This window comes from Mycteria americana, chromosome 1 (assembly GCF_035582795.1).
Source record: "Mycteria americana isolate JAX WOST 10 ecotype Jacksonville Zoo and Gardens chromosome 1, USCA_MyAme_1.0, whole genome shotgun sequence".
Lineage (NCBI taxonomy): Eukaryota > Metazoa > Chordata > Aves > Ciconiiformes > Ciconiidae > Mycteria > Mycteria americana.
Genome location: NC_134365.1, coordinates 128,721,677 through 128,743,844, shown reverse-complemented (window position 1 = coordinate 128,743,844; position 22,168 = coordinate 128,721,677). Strand labels below are relative to the sequence as shown.

Sequence of the window (22,168 nt, the reverse complement as noted above, 5' to 3'; positions counted from 1 at the left end):
CACCCAACATGGGGCTCAAACCCACGACCCTGGCTTTCAGAAAGCTGGATGTGTCAAGCTATTATTAGTAGTCCACACTGGCTTGCTATTGATACTTCGTGCTCGCTTACAAACACAGTAACAAAAAAAAAATTCTTTTGCAAAACTCTTAATACAGAAGTTATAAGGCAATATTAGTCTAATAATGCTTTCCAGGCCCACTGTAAATTTGTGTGAACCACCTTGCTCATAGCAAGTAATTTTACACTGAGGTATAGTGCAGGGGTGGGAGGAGTGCACATGTTCATATTCTGTGCAGGTGAGCTGTAAAGATCAAGTTTGAGGTTTATTGCTGAAAGCTCAGGGTCATGGTCTACGAACATTAAAGACTGTAGCATCCACTGATTTTTTGTGGTTAACAAGCAGAGCCGTTTTGAACCCCATTGCTTCAAGTGCTGAGCACCTTTAAAACAACACACTGAAACTTTGTCAAACTGAGCAGCTAAAGAAGGAGCCAAACAAAATTAGTCGTCAGTCTGGAAAATAAAACAAGGCAATCAAAAAATTATACAGATTATAGGACAGGCCTGCCTTGCCTGACCTGCAGTTACTGTTCCTCACTGACCCACTTTGTGATAGAGTTCAAGATCATGCATGCCTAGTGCAAGAAATCAAGAGGAAAAAAGATTTAAAAAACCAGAATCCTAAGGCAAATAATACAAGATAGGATCTAATACTGGGCTAAGTTTCTCTCTAATACTACTTCCTAGTGTTAAATGCTCCCCATTACACCTGGATGCTAGCAATGTGGTAAAAGAATAGGATAATACAGGTATGTTAGAACTCTGAGTGTGGGTTGTGTTCCAGCTGTGTTCCAGCTGACCTTTCAGTTGTGCTGTCCCAACAAACTTAATTTCAAATTTTCACAATGATTAGAGCTAAACTCAGATTCACTTTGTGAAGAGCTCTTCATACAGCTTCGAACCAGAAACAAATGAAGCAGGTAACAGCACAGAGCCGTTTCTCTCACTTCAGCAAAGCAGCACAATCAGAAATAGTTAAGGCTTATCCTATAAGTACTGTCATTAACTGATTTTAGATTAGTGAGTTATTCAGCTATCAGATGCCTTAAGTGTCCATTCAGATATATTTAATCAGAGAAATCAAGGGAGGGATATCAGTGTCAGGGTGGAGGGGTTATATTAAAAGTTATTTGAGGCATCCACCACCAATGAGAAACATTCTTCAAGTCTTCATTGAAAAGGGCAGTTATATCTGTGCAAATATTCACTGTCAGCTATCAGTATAACAATTAGCAAACTAAAATAGCCTGGGATTAATTTAGCAAGGATTGTAGCAGTGAAAAATAATGAAAATTTACAAAATTCAAAAGATTCAGGCATAAAAAGAGCACTAAGACATTACAAAGCTTATACCAATATATCGAAACGGTTAAAGGGGTGTGGACAAAGCAGCCAGAAGGGTGGGATACTGACTAAAGTTCACTGCAGAGAAAAACTTGGAGATTTGCCATTACTTGAAAGGAGATGCACTGCATGACAAGATTCATTCAGGTGGCAGGGCTCGATTTGTTCCTGAAAGGTTTAAATGAATTGTTGTATTGTTTTATTGCTTCTGCATTTAGTGAAGAATTTCTTTTTTCTTTTTTAAAATATAGATAAGATTTCTGTGTACCATTAGGATCCAGACGAGATAAGGACATTCTGTCCTCTTGAACTGGCCTTGGATATACACTATTCATGCGAGAATTGCTGTCTCCTTGTTTTTATCCTTAATAAATATTTAAGAAGAGAGATCCTGAAAATAAATGCTGTGCTAACACCACCTACAAATAACCTGTCTGTTCAACATACTTTATCAGGAAAAACGCTGCCACATCACTTCCTTCACTATTTGTTTTCTTCATCTAAAAGAATATTTGCTTTTGCAGTATTACTTAAAACACTACTGAAAACTCCTGGTAGCACTTAACTGGAGTAATTCACAGGTCAGCACTCCATTAGGATATCTGAAAGTCCAAAAAGTATACAGAGAGGAAAATGCACAGAAAGCAAATGCTTCATTCAACCGCAGCTCATGTGATGACATAGTATCATTTACATCATATTATCAGTTTTTCTTTTTGTCTCCAGTTGTAATTTTTAATCAGCTAGTAGGTCATGTTGATGACTTATGGTTGTTTATTTACTTGTTTCTCACTTAAAATTAGAAAAATTCACAGAGAAAAAAATGTCAACAATTCTAAGATGCTCAAAGTAAAAACCATTTTCAAACAAACTGAAAGGAAGAATTCACTTTTTCAAGTGCGTGACCTCCCTAAATTCAGATCAGATTAAAAAATGAAACAATTTAATTTTGTTTGGGGTTGGGAAAAACTTCAAGAAAGTTAATTTCAGAGATGCCAGTCTTCTGGTGTTAAAACCAGCAGAACTACTTACCAAGAAAGCTAAAATTATTCATTACTTATTTTAGCTACTAGGCCATTACACCACATCTTAATAGTGTAAATAGAATAATTTCTTTGTAAAACTGAGGTTAAAACAAATTATAACTTTTGAACATCTTTGCATTTGCTCTTTCATTATGCATCCAGCCATTCAATTTCAACTTGACCTACAGACTGAAACCCTTACTTACATGCCTATTAAAAATATTATCTAATCTGAATTCCAAGTGTTGTGGGCAGCAAACGTAGTATCATACCTGTGAACATTTGAAGGTTATTGATGCCTTGTGATTGCCTCTTCCAAGGGCAGATGGACAGAATTGCACAGGTACTTCAGTGGTGGAATGAGGAGCGACAATCAGCTGTACAAATACAAGAAAGAAGCAAAGGAAAGAGGGGGGGAGATCAATTTTTTGAGTCTGTTTCTCTTTTGTGCTTTGTATCGACAGTGTTGATGTTTATGTGATTAATGTGTTCCACCAGATGCATTCTCTCCTCTCAGCAAGCACAGGCTGCTAAGGCAGCAAGTGTATTGCAGTAAACAATGCTAGTGGCAGTCACTGCACGTTCATTCCCCAGGAACTACAGAGCTGGTGTTACAGATTGCTCCAAGGACATGGGCAGCGGCTCTCACAAATATGATTCAAACATGACTTTGGTGTCTGATCGTATTGATCACACTAAAAGGTTATCACATTGACCTCAAAAGACACAAACTGGTTTATAAGGGAAATACATCATCGGTTTTAATAAACTAGTGCTTTGTCTCTCTTCTGCTTACCTTTATCTAAACTAACATTGTAAATGATGTTGCTAGTTTTCTCTTCATGTGAAGTATACTACTTGAGTCTCAACTGCACAGGGAAAAGCAAAGTAGCTGACTACAATGGGGTCATAAATGTTTTCAAGAACTAGATAAGCAGTGAAAGAATAGAATTATGAATAATAAAAATGCCAATGCATTGAGAGAGTGATCAGCTAGCATCATTGAATACACAATTACTATGTCTATTTTTTTAATTTAAAAAAAGTACTAGGCTTTTAATATCATACATGTTTAAATAGGGTTTGCATGTAAGAAGATATAAAAAGATGATTGATTGGAATTATGGCTACTCAAGCTGTATTTTGTAAAATGAATATAATTTACAACTAATAAAGGTCAAAACGACACCCTACAACAGCTGGCACTGACAAGCCCCTTTTATAAAGGAAATGTCAGCCCTGGAAGAACGGCCACTAACAGGCAGTGAACAGGAGTTATTAAAACATTCGGTTTTGTTTAGTAAATTTAAGGGTTGCAAGATGCCTGACTGCACCAACAAGCCCTGCAGCCTCTTCCCACCCCAGGGGTTTGACTGCCTGTGCTCTGGTACGGTGCTTGGCTTGGGGCTGAGGAAGGCTTGAGGTTATGGCGCAGCAAGGCAGAGACCTCCACCAGTAGCCCTGTCCCACCACACCCAGAGACAGCGAGCAGAGCCATGATGGGGACAGGGATGGGGACCCACTGCGGCACCGGGACCACTGGCCATGGCCACAGCGCTGAGGCCAAACTGGGGGCCCCAGAGGGTGAAGCAGGGACAGAGGTGTCCACTCCCAGCCCAGGGCAGAGGCCCCTGATGAGGCTTATGTTGCTTTTCCTCGCTGCCCCGTGCCTTTCCCTGCCATCTCAGAGCTGGACCCGGGCCGGGGCCACAGGCATTCCTGCCAGTCATCTGTCTGGGTGAGTCTATAGGGTACCGGCACAATTACGGACTGGGATGCTGGCGTACATTGAACAACGGCTATTCCTACTGAGGGCAGTGGGAGCTAGCTTGAGCAGAAGAGAGGACAGAGCTCAGATGTGGTCAACTAACGCACAAAACTTGAAATGTTATTTTTCTCTTTTGGGGGGCAAGTTTTAAACTAATTTATCAGAATATTGCCATAACAGATTATTGGTTTGAAGACATTAACTGTCTTGTCTATTAGGGGGGTGATACTGTATTTTTTCAAACTTTACAAGTTTAATTTTACAGTTTCCACTGCATGACAAAAAGCATTTCTGGAAGGGTAAGTAGGTGGGTCTCACGCACAGAGCAGGCGGCTCGCCGCTCTGGACCCACTCCTACTCGGCTGTTACAGCACCTGCACCTCCCACACGGGGAGCACAGCGCTGCTGCGTCGCCCACGCTTCACAATCTCGTACGTCCCGTAGGTGAGTGATAACTTGAAAGCACATTTGCCACCAGCAGTCAACTGCCACCGTCCCACGCTTGTCACCTTTGCAAGGCTGCTGTATTACCCAGAATAACAGACCTGAGGGAGAGTCACCTCCCACAAACCACCTCCATCCCCATCTGCCCTGCTGCCCAGAGTTCATTTAGCTGTTCATCATCTAAAAAGAGCCTGAACAGCTCATTTCTCAGTGAGTTCCTGGGCATGCTCAGTATCCAGAGACCTTCTTTTGAGATTTTTTACTTTCATTTGCAGTCTAGTTCCTACCTACTTTGTCCAAACAAGCCAGCCCTATTTATCAAGTGAAGACTTACAAATGGAGAAAGAACCTCAATGATTACCCCCTCCCAAATACTTTTGAACGAAATGAAAAAGTCAGGTAAAGACAGGTTGTCACAGCATAAGAATACATGATTAAATTAAAACTACAATTTTTAAATTTAGTAATTTCACTAAGAGATCTACATTATTTAGAATAATAACTCTCCCATAAAGATAAAAACAGACTGGAATTCCATTTTCAATAAGCATTACTTGACATATTATCATTACACAGAAAATGCACTGACACAATGAATCTAAATAATCAACATGGAGTTATCCAGCAGACTGCCTGCTCTGAAAGCAGAAAAGATTTTTAATTTTTACGTTATAGACCTGTTTCAAAAAATTTATTTTTATTACACAGTATGATGTTCTACTGTATCTAGAAAGTAATTTGTTTTGAAATAAAGAGCTGGGTAAAAACAAGAACTTACTTTCTACTGAAAACCAAATAATAAATTGCTTTAAAAACTAGAATTGAGAAATAACACTAACAACATGTTTAAAGAAGGTCACACTTTGCCACAATCATTCAATAAAATATGCTGAAGTTAACCCGTCCCCTGCCTTTCATTTTGTTTACATAACCAAGTGTCTTCCAAGATACTCATGTGAAAGGGAACTGGTATCATTGCTCTTCATAAGATCTCAGATATAACTGTTCGACTACAGAAGCTGAGTCTGAAGAAGACTGAGCAACTATACATGCATTATTCCTGTTATAAATCCAACAAGGAGGGAAATTTTTCATTAAATCTAAAAGTTTATTCTGTACTCTATATGAAACAGTCCTCGGTCATTAACAAAATAATAAAGTTTGCTTGCACACAGAGACTTTGAGACTGCACTCCTCTCTGCCAGCTCTTCTTTATTAAGTTATTTTTCCTCAATAAAAACTGTGTTTCATAGCCGATGAGGATGGAAGACAGCTTCATGAAAAAGGTTTAGGCTAGTTATAAGCCAGGAGAATAGCAAGCTGAAGACTTACAGTGAAAGCATGTTTCTTTTTGGCAATATAGATGATCCCATTTGTAAGAGGTTTTTGTACATTTAAGTTACATCATAAAAATATGTGTGTAAAAATATAACACACATACATGTGAAATCTGTCCATGTATTTATATAGAGGGAAAGAAGTAAGCTGGGGAACATAGCATTAGTGATGATTGAGAATTTTCATCTGTTAAGTGCTGAACATGAATCCTTGTCTACTAGAGATAAAGAAAGCTGTGGTTAGGAAAGAAACACAAAACTCAACATCCCAATGACTGTTCCCCCAGAAAAACATAATGCTCAATATGCTAATGAAAAACAAGTTAGGAATTTTGCAGCAAACTTATGGGAGTTCACTTCTGTTGCAGCTTTTAGAGAATTTGGCAGCATTTATAAAGATGCTAAGTTAACCCATACAGTGTAAGGCAGACAAGAAGGGAAATAAAAATTAGGTGTAGCTTGTTAAAAAAAAAAGAAGAAAAAAGATATGAAATCCAAATCACATTAAAGGAAATCCTTGAAAACTTTTATCAAATTCTTGAAAGAAAACCAAGATGGTATATTCCATTTAAAGCTGTTTTAGGCTACAGTTGCAAAGGTGCTAACAAGATACGTATACTTTTCTCATTTTCATCAGTTTACAAAGAAGTTAATGGAGCTGCTTCTAATTTACATGAAGCTGACAAGAGATTTAAAGCCCTCATTAAGCACCCAGAAGTTCAGGAATACTTGAGGGTAATTCAACTAGACCTCAGGAAAGCCTATTATTAATGATGTCAGTACTTGAGGTTGAATCAGATCTATAGAAAATGATCCCTTGTGGTGTTTCAGTAATGCCTTCTGCTGCAAACTGAAACTGGAACAAACTTCCAAACACATGGAAGTATGACAAATATGATATTCGAATTTGTTTAAATTCTGAACTATTAGTCAAAATTTTGGTTACATTTTAGGCAATTAATCTCTAGGAAGGATAAAATTTTCTCTGATATCTCTGTTGAATCTGTTTTATCTAACATAACTCAGTGACTGATGAAATCCATTTGAGATATTTTCTTACTGACAGCCCAATATCTTCAACAGTTCTACATCTTGGATGACATAAAACCAAATATGGATTATTATATGAAACATTAAAAGTACTAATTTAGAATATGTAGAATTCTAAAATGACTCTACTAATTCTCTTCAAAAATTACCTATCTTAATTGGACAATCTCATCTTCAAGCTGTTGTTCTAATAATTTGCTCTTTATTGTTGCATTTCATCTGAGGATAGCTCAAATCAGAATTTTTCTGCTGACAAGAGAACATTATTTGCTTTAAAGAGCACAGAAACTTGAATAATTAAGATGGGAAACTTCTTCCACACATCACAAAGACATTGAAACAGGTATTAATATAAACTAATAGGTGAAACACAGGTTACAGTTTATAAGAACAAGCAGTAATCTTCCAGAAGTTGAAAGCAGTGCTGTATGGAGGGACTAAATCTAGGATGCAACATATTCAGGAGAAGCAGCAAGTATTTAAAAGCCACCCCCTGCCTTTGTCATCAAAACTGTGAAGGAAATCACATTACCTCTCCAAACATGGGTCTGCAATGGAAGAAACAAGTTCAAAAATGGACACATACATGAAGTAAATATTAGGCAGTTGCTTGTAGCAAATTCACCAAAGCTATCCTTTAACTGGAAGAACTACTGTAATTCACAAAGAACATTTCAGAATTCAATGCATAAATGATATATAGGACTGAGTATTCTATTAAGAAGAAAAGAAAGAAAGAAAAGAAAGAAAATTACTGCAGTTAGTGTTGAATGTGTCTTTTCCTAAGCAATGTAATATAGTTATTGGTGATATGTGAATCTCTGGTGTCAAGTGAGGAAAGCTGAAAGGAGAAGTTGTGGTTTGGGGTTTTTTAATTTCCTGGACAAGGTAATATGCAATCTGCAGGGGCCAAAAGTCACTATAATTAAATCTAATCTACTTCTGTGCCAATGACCTAAACATAACATGTATATTACTCCTAGATGATTAATATTGTTTGCATCCATTATGTTTCTCAGCTCCTATTCAAATAGCAGTTGATGAAAGTAATAGGACTTGTCAAGTTTTAACGTAATGTATGAAGATGTGTTAATATGCATGACATAAAAGACAGACTAAAATAAGCACTTCACATTTTATACTTCTAATTTAATGTAATACTATGTATGCAAAATATAGGGCAGTTCAGTAAATAAGTGTGATCTCCTTTAGCTGTTATCTTTAGAGCCCCTTTTAAGAACATTTGGTCTTGTTGTACTGCTATATTTGAGGCTGAAAGCTGTTTAGTTTCTGAAAGCCAAAAATGCACATATTATGACTTTATAGCATTCCTCTATTTTCCCCATACAATCCATTTCCTACCTCTCCGTTTTATTTTAGGATCTTATTACAATATTCTTCTCCCCTCCCTTTGACCATTGTACCAGTTTGCACAAACAAACCAGCTCTGGTGTATGTCTTCCTTGTATTATCTTCCTCATGTCTAGAAAAGGTGCGATTGACATTACTTTCCTGTCTACAACATGTTTCTTCATTTTCTTTTTTCACATTAAAGGTTCTATATTCACATCCTCTAAGAGATCCCCCTAACCCCTTGCACCAGAGTGTCCATGCATCTGTCCTCCCTTTTCTCATCTCCCCATCATAAAAAGTACACATTTAATAGCATTAATTGTTATATAACATCCAAAGAGTTCTTTATAGGACCTGTACCATTAACTAGTAATCAATGGTCAATAACAAATATTCTTCAGAATCCTGACTGTCTAGAACTCTAGCCAGTCTCAATGGCAACGTGAAAGCTGAGCCCATCTATACAACTCTCAGTCCTTGAGAGAACAGAAATGTTAGGCAGCAAGACAGAAGGGCTTCTGCGATGGAGGAGGAAAAAGTAGTGTCCATAATAGGAACAGGATGAAGATTTTCTCAGTAGAAATCAGTCTCAGGGTAAATGTGAGTTTGGAGAATAAAATGATTCCAGGTATTTGCTTGATGCTTCCTTGCAGCTAAATTGATCAAATTCTTATTCGTAGGCCCTGCAGGTTGGTTATAACTGCATTAATACGAGATATTCTTATATTCTTACATTAACATTTTATCTACTTACCTAAATGTTTACCTAGTTATCCTGTTGATTCTTAGAAACTTGTGAAGCTTCTAATACAGCCAGTTTGTTTACAACTTCTCCTTCTAATATCTCCTGAATATTATTTGCAACCAACACCACAGTCCTTCTCAAAACCATTCCACAAAGTGTTCCAGGGAAATAAAACATCTATATTTCAGCTTGCATTGTTTTTCAAGTTTAATTGTTTTCATCCTTAAGCTATAAAATGTCTTGAATACATACTTATAATGCCTCTAATCCTTCAGACTACATTGTGTATTCTGAACCCACAGTATGATACACAATTCAATATGTTTTGAAAAGAAAGCTCTCTTCTATCACTTCTGTGAAAGCACAGAAATCTTACTTACAGGGTGTTTTGGATCAGTCTCAGTTGAAAAATTGCTAGGATTGCTGTTAACAATTTCTAGCTCCAGAGTTTCATGTGTAGGATTAGCAAGAGGTATGTATAGACGAGCCCATCTGGAAAAAAAACATATGCAATGACTATTAATTACAAGTCTTCTTCCATTACATTGTGTTATTCATCACTTGTTTTCTTTCTTGAAAAATGAGTACTTTTTAAAATAAGAATTATGTTTTATTGCATTAGTATTTTTCCACTAGTATGGACACATACTTAATAGCATTAATTAATATCATTAATAATTATTAATAACAATAAAACCTGGTAGCAATAACCATTCTAATACTTGGATCATTCGTAAGGGCAGAATTTGTCTTGCTGTACTGCAGTTGCCAGGAAGTTAGTTTAAGTTAGTTGGTTAAAAGGACTGTCTAGCTCCCTCAATACTCAACAAGGAGAAAACATAGTCAGGGACAATTGATCCTAATGTAGATCACTAAGATGTGGAATCACTTTTCATTCTCTACAGGAGTAGCCTAAACTTAATGCCTTAAACTTAATGCCTAACTTTTAGATAGGACGATGTGGAAATGAATCCTAGTGTCTCCGATACCACAGCTTCACATTTATTCCTAGGCTCCAATTTGCAGATTTATGGCTCACCTTTCCTTTCTTACTTTCTGTAAATCTAACTTTGGAATAAAACATTTTAGTCAAATAGATAATTCAGAGTGCCAAGGCTAACAAAAAAATTTGGTTCCAAAAAGTAAAATAATTTTAAGTATGTCTTATTATTCTGTAGTCTATCCATGGACTCATAGTCTGCCTCAGGAAAAGCACTGGACAGAAATTAAAGGTAATCAGATAAATGATATCTGTAACTCCTTTTTGTCTAAGCAATGCCTTACAGGAAAAGCTTGTAATTAAGTGGTGCTGCCAATAGCTTTTGATTTAGTGCCACTAGGCAACCATTCTTCTTGATCATCTTGTAACCTTGAGATCTCAAAACAAACTTAGTGTTCCACATCAGCCATTTCAATGGAGGTTCTGCCTGCTTCTCTCCTCTTTCTTTCTCTGCATGGACTCAAAATCTGTTTCATTTTGTACAATTGTTGCGTTGTCCATTATAGCATAATGGAAAATCATGATGTTGCACATGTAAATTATATATTTTAATGAGTATTGTGGCTGTCCCAGAACAAAGATTGGAGTATGCTGATTGCCTAATCTTTAAATCAGCTGGCACTCTATTTTACAGACTGTCCTTTATTTTCTAATTAAAGAATAAACAAACACAAGATACCTTCAATAGGGAGCACAATTTTGAAAAGAATTTGTAAGACTTGCAATAATTCCTCTATTCTGATCAAAATAATATATTATTTGCCTTTAACAAAGATACATGACCATAAATCACATTCTCGTTATAACACCAAGGGACACAGAAAAGAGATTCAAGGTGAATCAGTGATAACAGTAAATAAGAAGAGTTTGAAAAATGAGATACATATATTGGTTTTGCCGTAATTTATCTACCTAATGGATATTCCCTCTAGTCAAAGCTGTGGCAGGTCAACTGCCAGATTGCTCCACATATTTATCCTCTGGAAAAAATTAGTCAGTTAATCATAGCTAAATCAGTAAGGAAAAAGAAAATATAAAAAGCAACATTCAGAAGAGAAGGCATTTCAGTCAAGCTTTACGACTGTAACTTCAGGCCCTAAAACTTGTGTGCAGGTGGGTCCTTGCAACATATGCAGTGATACAAATCCCCAGCAGCTGAGTGGCAGACTTGTTTTTGACTAAGACTGTCAAAGCATTGTATCACTGAGGTCTCAACAGCAGAGAGTAAAGAAATACCAGGAAACTTTCACACAAGAACTTCAGATTCACTTGATAATTCCCATTTTTCACATTTACCATCTCTAGCCTTTAATTTTTGTCTGGTTTCTTTCATACCTAATACTTTGTCAAAGGAAAAACTGTGTTGGCATATCTGAAATTTCAGTAAGCAACTATTTGACTGTTAAAGGTTCCTCAAGTGATCAAAATCCATTAAGAACCTCTGCCACCCCACACAGATTGACTACCGTGGTTACGCTAGGAAAAGTTGTTGCATATGACAGTAAATTCGAGACCACTCTGAATATCATTCAACTGACTCATCTTCAATGACTCCACTGTGGAGCCCATAACAGGATGGATAAATGAAAATGGAGAACATCAAGGAGAAAGTTTCCTTGCTTAGAGGCATATGCTAAAGGATGTGTTAAATCTACCTTGACAGAAACAAAAAGCAGATCTGACTGTGATAAACCCAGAATGTTAGGGTATCTGAGGAAGGATTAAAAGATAAACTGTCCAAATTTGTTCTTTTCTCTTTCAAGAATTGGTTGGAAATTGATTCTAAGTGTATCAATGGGTTCTTGGCTCCTAATCCAGTTCCAAGTGATGTTTCAAGGACACAAATTCTTAAATTTTTCAGATTGATAGCAAAAAGAATGTGGCAAGCACATAATGAAAAACATTATTCTTAGAAGGATATCACATATGAAAATGCTTCTTCCACATTCAAGGAAAAGGTGGCAGAATGGAAGTTAGTCTCTTAAAGGACCACAAAGCTTCACCAACCAGAAATGCTTCATTTTATGACATTTACAGTCCACGTCTCTGGGAACACAGCAAGGAAGTACACCCATTCAAAACAAAACAAATTGATACCTTTCTTAAACAGACAACACAGAAATGTCTACCTGCATTGCTTTTCCATATTCAGCATACGTTAATGCAGGCAATTTACTTGGACTATGCCATCTTTTCAGCAGGTAGAGCAATTCTCAGTAATTTAACTGTAACCTCAATGCCTTCATCGGTGACATTGTCCAAAATTTTGCACTTCAAGAAGAGGACATTATGCTGATGACACAATAGAAATAAATTTCTGGAAAAAGGAGAGTGTTGAAGGAAATAACTGAACAAAAAGCAGGAGAATTTATGAAACCAAGATATGGCAGATAATGCAAACAGAAAAGGAAGTTTGTCAGTTTTGTTATACTGTCTTATAATATTTATTTAAAAAGATATATGAAAGAGACTACTGTTAATTTCCTGTTATACATTATTGTTGTTGCTACTGTTGCCAATAATTAAACTAAATAGTACTTCTTTGTTCTTCCACCATTATCTGCGCAGGGCAGATGTAGATGAGTTCATTTACATATGCATAGGAATTACAACATGCATCTACATGTAAAGTGAAAAGAAATCTCATTTGAAAAAATAAAACATAGAATTCAATGAATTTGAGGTAATAGTTTTGACAGACAAGTGTTGTAGTTAATGGAGCTAATCCTTTCCAACATATATTTTATTTGCAGTAGGAAAGGATGACTTGCCATTCTCAGACAGACCATTTGTGCATGTAGTTCACAGGTAGTGCATGCTAGAGAAAATTATGAATGCCAGATAGTTTGAATGAAAAGGTTTTAAGTTATTTCTAACTCCTAACAGTGTCAGCCTACATAGTAGAGAAAAATTATGGATTTTACTCCAGTAAGCCCAGAATTTTAAAGTAAAAACCAGGAAATAGACAGCCCTACTGATCTTCTTAGAAAAACATAGTAACAAAGGCATTGCCAGTTAACTCTGGTCTGTGCATCATATATGAACAGCAGAATATATTCACTCACAAAAATTTAATCAGGTAAAATTTCACGTTGTACTCTCTAACAACATTTGTTGCTCAGTCTGTAATATATATTAATTATAGATTTAGTCAAAGATAAGATATACAGAAGTAAGTGGAATTTAGCATTCAGAAGAGCAGTGTGTCCACAGAATCTACTACTAAGCAGAAGTAATAGGTGGAAGAGCGCTACTGAAATTCTGGCATTCTTGAAAGTCTTATCCTAAAAGTTTTGATTTCTGTCTTGAAAGTCAGAACTGAAAATTATGCTATCAAAATGCAAGATGACATTTTATTAAAGGAAGACAAGAATTGGGCTCATTTCTCTGTCTGCTCTAAGTAGCTCATTTTCTTAACCCTTGCAGTGTTCCAGCCATGTATACCCCCAGGATCTGCAGGACAGAAGTTGTATTACTTTGCCATTTCTTGAGAGATTACAAGAAATTGATAACTGGTATACAAGCATTTGTAAAGCAGGACTGTCAGATATATTCCTAGTTCAGAAAGAGGAAAGAAACAGAAAACAAAACAAACCTACAGAACTTCGTATTATGGATGTTTATGATTACCTTCTGCAGTGTGAATGTAATCATAAAGATCCATCTTCAGAATGATTTCTATATAAAGACTGCAGAGAAAGTCTACATGTAGGCTACAATTCCATTTCGATTGTTCTTCGGCAAGGAGAATTTCACTTATCTACACTTATATATATGAAAATTATCTACAAACTCTTATAGTACATATACAGCACTATTCTGGCTTTTTGATGTAAACTCTTGTGTTTTCCATGATACTTCAAACCAGTGACCAAGTTCAGCATTATGAACGACATACTTACTTTCCAAGCTCACATTCTATTTCAGGCAGACTAGTTGGCAATGGTTTCTCTACAATCAACTTCAGTGCGTACCAAAACTCTCCAACCACATCTGACAGGAATATGACACTAAAAACAGATACATAGTCTTAATATGACACAGCTTTTGTGCAAACAATTAAAAATGTACAGCAGATTAAAATTCAGGAAAAACCTAATGAGTTCAAAACAGTGAGTTCTTCGATTAGCTCCCAGTTTTCCTGTAACGCTTCTTGCTGGTATCTGAATTCAACTACCAAAACCAATACTTACAATTACTGATGCAACAAAATCTCTCCTTCATCTTTCTTAACTTTTTAGCATAAAAAGTTGTTTTGGGGGGTTTTTTTGTTTGTTTATTTTTCAAAAATACAACTCAAAAGCATTTCAACTGCTAATTTACAAGAGTAAGCTTTAATTTCATTTCAATGTCACAGTATTTTCTTTCTAGCCATTTTGAACTCAAAGGACAAAGAAACAGAAATAGTGTTCACTGATTTTAAAAAGGAAAATCTTTTCAAATCTAGTGATGAAAACTGAAGAATAGATATAGACACATTTATATGAGCGTGACAAAGAGATATGCTTCAAAGGAATATTCAATATACTGTTTTGATATACAATCAAATCTTGTCATGACTGAAAATTGCTTGCTGCTAGGTGAGATATGTACAGCAGTATATTTCTGTGACAGACATTCTAACACATTCCTTTCCTATTGCAGATTTCTTTTTCTATTTCTTGGTTTTTTGAGTAGCAGAGTCATAATAACATTAAACCAAAGCACTGTAAGCATATAAAAACTTACAGGAAATGCACTGTGCAAACCCATGACCAACTAAGGACCAGTTCTTGTTCTAAATGATAGATAACTATGTCTGTTCCATGACTTTATGGTTCCAGACTATCCTCTCTGCCAACAGAGCCTTTAAAGTGAGCATAAAACAGCTTACGAAAGAATCATCCATTTGAAAAGGTACACCTGCCACAAACACTTTTGTAACACTTCTTCCCAGCTGCTACCACAGCAAAGGAAACAGAGCATGGCTTTAGAAAAAAAGATAATAGTGTGGATGTAATGTGGAAGTACCTCTGGCCAGCTATAATTGTAGTCCTTGGGAGCTACTGCAATATAAAGCAGTGATTAGACAGCTTTCTAGTACAGTGCTGCATAATTGTATTGAATATGTACAGGTGTGGTTTATGTCATCTTTACATATATTCCCCTAAGTCCCAGCCTACCAATCAGCTGAGCCCAATGTTTTGCCAGTTAAAACAAACCTTTATTTTATTATTTGGAAATTCTGCACTTGAAAAATACCAGAAATATTATCTGGTATGAAAAAATGAGGTCTATTCTCTTTTGCAGCTTCAGAATGCATAAATTCAACAAATTCCCACAGAAAAAAATTTTACTAGACTGATAACAGTACTCATTTTTATAAAACAGCATTGCTTGAAAGCTGTATGGTACAATGATACCTGCCATTACTCTGGTCTTTGGAAAAATCAATACAAGCAAATTGAACAAAACATTGAAATACATGTATTTTGGCTTTGGAAATATTGGATCTTTGAACACAGGTCATCTGTCTTTGTCCTCCTCCTAAACAATCACCCCACCCTCCTCCCCATCCCCGTATTTTTTCTAGTCAATTGATATCATTGAAAACCAGGGAATTGTTTTTCAATCAGCCCTTCAACTAAATAATGCTTTGCTAACCAAATTCCAGGAAAATAAGCTTTGCAATTCTGCACTCTTCAGTAACTTGCTGAACTGGCTCAGCTGAAACTAAGTCCAAGAGGTCATCTGCCTTTGTATTGCTAATTATGATATACCTGCATGGTTTCATGGGGATTTCCAATGTAATGAAAAATTTGTAATTTAAAACCTCTCCATGTTCATTTAGTAGATCATTGTTAATTAATGGAAGATTCTGAAGCTAAATGGATTTATGTGAAGACTTTTAAAGGGTTCTTCACCTGGTTTTAGTTATGTTGTTATAGTTTCGTTCCTTCTCAGAAGAAAAATGAAATCATGTTATTCCCTTTACGGAACTTAAAATTTACAAAACTTACAATTCATCTGAAGTTTTCAGAGGGCACTTCTAATATTAAGTAAATGTCGAAAACATTGTTCACTGAATTCCAGTGAACTAGAATCACTAGGATTTATTCTACTGCCTGTCAGTCAGGTTTTTCCCCTCAGAGGAAAGCTGCTGTGTGGGATACAATATATCTAAAGTTGGAGTTTTTTTAAATTCCATTTATTACCTTTTGTGGGTTTTTTTAGGGTGATATCTACATCAAGTGACCAAGGTTTCAATGAAAGTAGTTCAATTATTAGTACAAGAGCCACAACCACAAGTATCAAAACTCTACAACTTACCTTCCATCTGAAGTGCCAACAACAGCTGGGGAAAACTTCAGGTGATACAAAAATGTTTGTTTGGGCCTAAGAATGAAAGCCTTTTGTCCACAAAGTGACTGATTCTCCAGCACCACACTCAGCTGGAGAATTTTATCCACAGGATTAGTGATGGGAATATGAATTCCAATAGTATCCTAGAAAAAAACCACAAAATTAATTATGAGCCATTACACATCTTTCTCAAACAAGAGTAAGATGCTTACTCATGATTTACACTTATGCAAACACAGGCTGCACCTTGTTTGATGTGTGTGAACTAACCCAAAAAAGAGAAGTTGCAGCAAGAGACATTTCAGCCAATCTGCAAATTGTAAACTCTTTAATTCCATAAATAAGGAAAAGTTCAAGTCTTCCTGGCCAGTCTGCATTCTAACAAGCTACTTCACCTTCCAAGATACAGCTGAGGCTTGCCAAAATACACCTTACAGGCAGATCTGCTGTTGTCCCAACCAGGTAAACCCTCCAAGCCATCTCCCAACAGCCAAGCACAGTTGAAAATGTCCACTTTGCAAGCTGGCAAATGATTCAGGCTGAATTCTGCAGGATCCGTTCCTCTTAATTTTTAAGTTACATCATAATACTTGACATTAAAACAACACCATCACAATAAACATTCCTTCTCTCGTTCCTTTTAGCCATTTCCCTTACTAGTGGTCTCCATATCTTTCTGTTTAAAGTCTATGAACACTTCAGGCAAGGACCATCTTTTCTTGGCCATCCGGAAAACATGGCTACTATTAAAGACGCATATTAAATTCCAGTTACTGTAATAAAAGGGAGCCAAACTATGGCCTGATTAGATAAATATGCATACTTTACACGTGGAACACCTTTAAGATGAGCAGGAATTGGGCAAAGGCTGCTCATTCTGCACAGCTCCTACACTGCATTCTTGAGCAGCCCTTGAAACACTGCTATATTTCAGCAGTGTTCCAGTGACCCCCTTCTTCCCTGTAAGGTTAAAAAAAAAAAAAATAGTGTAAATCCATCCTATGTACCCTATGTGTGTAAATATTAATATACTTTATGAAACGAAACACTCCAGACAGGAAGGAATATATTAATGAAGGAAGTCCACTGTCACAATTCAGGATGCATACCTGCAGTTTAAAATACATATGTTCTATTCATATACGTTCATCTATATAAAATATGCAAAATCCAAAACCAAATATATGTATTTATTTCTCTGTATCTATATTTATCTCTATCCCTATTTTGGTCTCCTCCCTTTGCTCTAACCAAACAGTTTATTTCAAAATGCAGGGGTTTTTTTTAACATATGGTGATTTGGTTCTCACAGCAAAATTTTGCCATATACTTTTTTGTAAAAGGTAAATAATTCAAATTGCAATATGAAAGGACAAAAAGATAAAATATCTATTAAAATTAATAATACACTAAAAACTGAACATGAAATACTTTACAACCCCACACACAGCTACCTCACTCTGCTTTGAGCCTGCCTATGATTTGCTAAATTTCTATATATTTACATTTATAGAAAATGACTACTGGAACACACATAAGACACATTTAATGTTCTACAGATGGCAAGATTACACCAACAATTTAAATCATTCAAGTGCCTTGCATCGGTAAGATGGGATTTAAATTTGCCATAAAATATTTTAAAGCTCAGATTAATAGTTTTTACTGGTGCAAACAAATTTCTAAATCTATCTACCATTTTATTACTAAAGGCTTCATAACAAGTTTAAAGTAAAACATCTACATGCTGTGTTGAAGAAATACTTTTACAGTAAAAAGGAAATATTGGACTGCTTATTTAGGAAAAAAGCAGCAACTATCAAAGAAACCTTTGTAACCTTGCACACAAAGGAGATTTTATATTGCCAACATTAGCTTAATGTAAAAGAGTGTTCTCTTGCCAGTATAAAATGAGTAGCTAGGATTACGTATTTCCCTGGAATTTCCCAGGAAATTTCCCTGGAATTGCTATAAATGTTTCAAAGATCTGCTACTTCATGGATGGTAATGAGAGCAGATGTACATTTATCAACAGAATGTATATATATCGTATATTTCTAGCCCTTAATGGATTGTTATGGAGGCATAGTACTAGGATAAATAACAAAACACCCATGCAATTGCTGAGAGTATTATTTCTCCTGAAAGTACCATTTTATCAGAAAGAATGCAAAGGATTAACATCATAGGCAAGTTCCAAACACATTTATAGTCATTAATTTAGATCCACATTTTAGTGTTGTGGTTTTTATAAACATTTTGACAGAGGAAAAATGTAAAAGTTGAAAAAAGAAGAGAATTAATCTCATTCCTCAAACTGCTTCTTGTATCAAGACTGCCAGTGCCCAGGATAGAGCCATTCTGGTGCAATATGTCATGTTTTTAATCCTTTAGTACTTGCTGTGATCCACTTGTTGTCCAGTGAAGGTCATTTAAAATAATCTAACATAAGGTCAAATAAAATAAAATGTAAATATGAGATAACATTTATTCTCTGTGGAACTTGAAAAAACAATTGACTGCTTACACTTTATCCTACACTAATAGCCTGAGCCTATGTATAGGTCTAATACTCTTATCAAGATTTTGCTTCAGAAGATGCTCATCATCATCAATTGATCTTTTGTGATATTATACCTGTTTGTTGAAATATTTTCCTGACATATTTTATACTAAAGATTTTCTCATCATCCCATTCTCTACATCCTTCTTTTAGCAACTGGACCTAAAGGATTTAAGTCCATAATATGTAATTTTACATTTTATTAATGTATACACTGCACTGAACTACCAACTAATCCTCCTTTAACTTTGACAAGGTAGCTTATAGGAAGATGGACACATTCTAAAATGACTCTGCATAACACTTCTCTGTGTTCAAACTTCAGTAATAACCCTATTCTAACCATCATTAGGTGTCAATAAAAGCACTATCTGGCCAAAGTTTCTAAGACACTAAATACAATTCTTAATGCTTTAGAACAATTGTTTTCAATTAAAATCCAGTTTCATTACGGAGATGACATTTACCCTGCATTTGTTTGCAGCTTCTCCAGTCCATGGACCTTGAGGAGAAAGCATTTGTACTTGTTCCTGAGTTTGCCAGGCTATTGCTATAGAAGAAAATTTTCAAGTCAGGTAAGTGCTAAGAAAGCTATTTTGATAGGCCTGGTGAGATAGTGCAGGAGAAATTCTTCCCTTTGTAGGTCCTTGTCCAAATCATTGTTCTTCTAAACTGACAAGTAAGAAGTGCCTTCTTTCTCTGTGCTGCATCTGATGATAAGCAGGAATGTTGCTTACTCAAAGATTGAACTTGCAATGGTGGCAATATTCTTGAAAAAAACAGATCTTGGCCTTCTATCTTGCATAGGCTCAAAATGATCAGAGCTTTCAATGTCACCATCAGTGTGTCTACATGTCAGTAGTAGGAGTTAAAGTAGAGTCTCCTGTTGTATCCTGATTATTATTCATTTCCATTTCTTGGAACAAAAGAGGCTCAACTGAGTTGATCAGCAGAGTTGATGACAGAGTTTCAGGGCCATGCTGAACATAGTTCAGCCCAGTTTGGTCAAATTAGTTTCAGGAATCAGAGCTGGCTCTTGAACTGCTTGATGCAAGGTGCCTCCAACACACACCTCACCTCACCACTTCTACTCTCCACACACACTTCTAATCCAGACCCACATGCCCACACTCAGCTGGGCCTTTCTCGCTGTCCTGGTTTCAGCTGAGATAGAGTTAATTTTCTTTGTGGTGGCTGGTATGGGGCTGTGTTTTGGATTTGTGCTGAAGGCAGTGTTGATAATACAGAGATGTTTTAGTTGTTGCTGCACTGGTCAAGGACTTTCCAGCTTCCCGTGCTCTGCCAGGTGCACGGGAAGCTGGGAGGGGACACAGCCAGGACAGTTGATCCAAACTGACCAAAGGGCTATTCCATACCACATGATGTCATGCTCAGTATATAAAGCTGGGGAAGAAGAAGGAAGGGGGGACATTCGGAGTGATGGCATTTGTCTTCCCAAGTAACTGTTACGCGTGATGGAGCCCTGCTTTCCTGGAGATGGCTGAACACCTGCCTGCCCATGGGGAGTGGTGAATGAATTCCTTGCTTTGCTTTGCTTGCGTATGCGGCTTTTGCTTTCCCTATTAAACTGTTTTTATCTCAACCCTCGAGTTTTCTTACTTTTGCTCTTCCGATTCTCTCCCCCATCCCACCGAGGGGGAGTGAGCGAGCGGCTGCGTGGGGCTGAGCTGCCAGCTGGGGTTAAACCACGACACTCGCATTGATCATTCAGACACATGGAAGTCCTAACCTCCTATGTCTTGAGGGGATGAGTCCTTCCAGCTTCCTAGTCACTTGTAAGTTAACGGAGCAGATCTTTGTGAAGTAAACCACCTCCCTCACTGTACCTCACCATACAAGACCTTTCCCCACCCCCACCCCACCCCCGCCGTGATGTAAACTAATTGCCAAGATAACCCTCTCCTTTCCATGTAAGGTTATGACGACAGAGAATTACAGCATTGCCATTATCTTCATACTCTATTTTCCCATTTTACTTGGCATATTTTGCCTTACAAAATATCAGCTTGCAAAAAGGCACCAACTGTTCATCAACAGTTAAGTCTTTATCAGAACAGCAGATTGAACTACTCAAAATCTAGAACTAAACACCTTAAGCAAATTATATATTTGTAAAACTTGCTTAGTAAGGAATCCATTCGTATCACTATTAGAGTACAAGAAACTAACTAGAAGAAAAAAATGTGCACAGGACATTTAATATCAAAGGCTAATAGTGCAATGAGTTTCAGATGTAAATTTACATATAAAAATCACACTGAATTGAATTTCTTTTAGCTGAAATGTGCATTAGTGCCTAAGTAATAATGCCCTAAAACAGAATACAGAGATGATTAGTTTGTAAGTTATTACAATAATTCTAAGCTCACTGACTAAAAAATACTGCACTGTTAACCTCTTAATAGGGAATAGACATTGTACCAAGCAAACAAACTGGGAAAACAATGTTTTGCAACAGATGATTGCTAAAAACATCTTTCTGAAATTAAAGGAAAGGAGGGGACTGCAAAAGCATGATATTCTGTGACTGAAGCTATCTATGATGTCCTCAGCTCCACCAAAAGAAATCATGCACATTGAGAAACCCACACCAAAAATAAATTGTAACACATATAGGAAAAGCTAATGAACTAAATAATATGCGCATATTTGGACATCCATGCACCCCAGTTTTGTCCATCTGTATAATGTTTCTGGTTTGGTACAGATAGATAGAAGAAGTTGGAGCAAAGAGAAGGTGAATTACAAGAGAAATGCTATATTAAGATAATTATAAAAAACATACCTGACAAGGGGATACAGACTGACTCAAAGTCAAATTAATATCCCAAATTCCCATACCTGAGGAAGTAATAACTATGCTTACATCTTAAATAATACTCCTTTGCATTTGAAATCAAGGCCACCTCTGAGTCCCTGTAGACTGAAGCTCAGTAATTCTCCATCTTCCTGACACCACAGGCAGATATCCTTTTCAGATCCAGCAGCATGAGATGAAGAAATTACCAATTACGGCTACTTTTTGCCAACCTCTGTACTGAAGGTTGGCACATTCACTGATCAGCCCAGTTGCCTAAGCCACCATGTACAGTAACCTGGCTTATCAAAGCTGAA

The 22,168-nt window shown here is 36.5% G+C and overlaps 1 protein-coding gene across 1 annotated transcript in view; it reads right to left on the bottom strand.

Moving 5' to 3' along the window:
• CFAP47 (cilia and flagella associated protein 47) overlaps window positions 1-22,168 on the bottom strand; it is a 358,571-nt gene that overhangs the window by 86,933 nt on the left and 249,470 nt on the right. The window contains exons 52-55 of the mRNA XM_075491883.1: window positions 16,438-16,613; window positions 14,031-14,138; window positions 9,509-9,620; window positions 2,704-2,808 (exon numbers count right to left, since the gene is read on the bottom strand). Of these exons, the coding sequence (XP_075347998.1) occupies window positions 2,704-2,808; window positions 9,509-9,620; window positions 14,031-14,138; window positions 16,438-16,613 (501 nt within the window). The remainder of the gene's footprint in view (window positions 1-2,703; window positions 2,809-9,508; window positions 9,621-14,030; window positions 14,139-16,437; window positions 16,614-22,168) is intronic.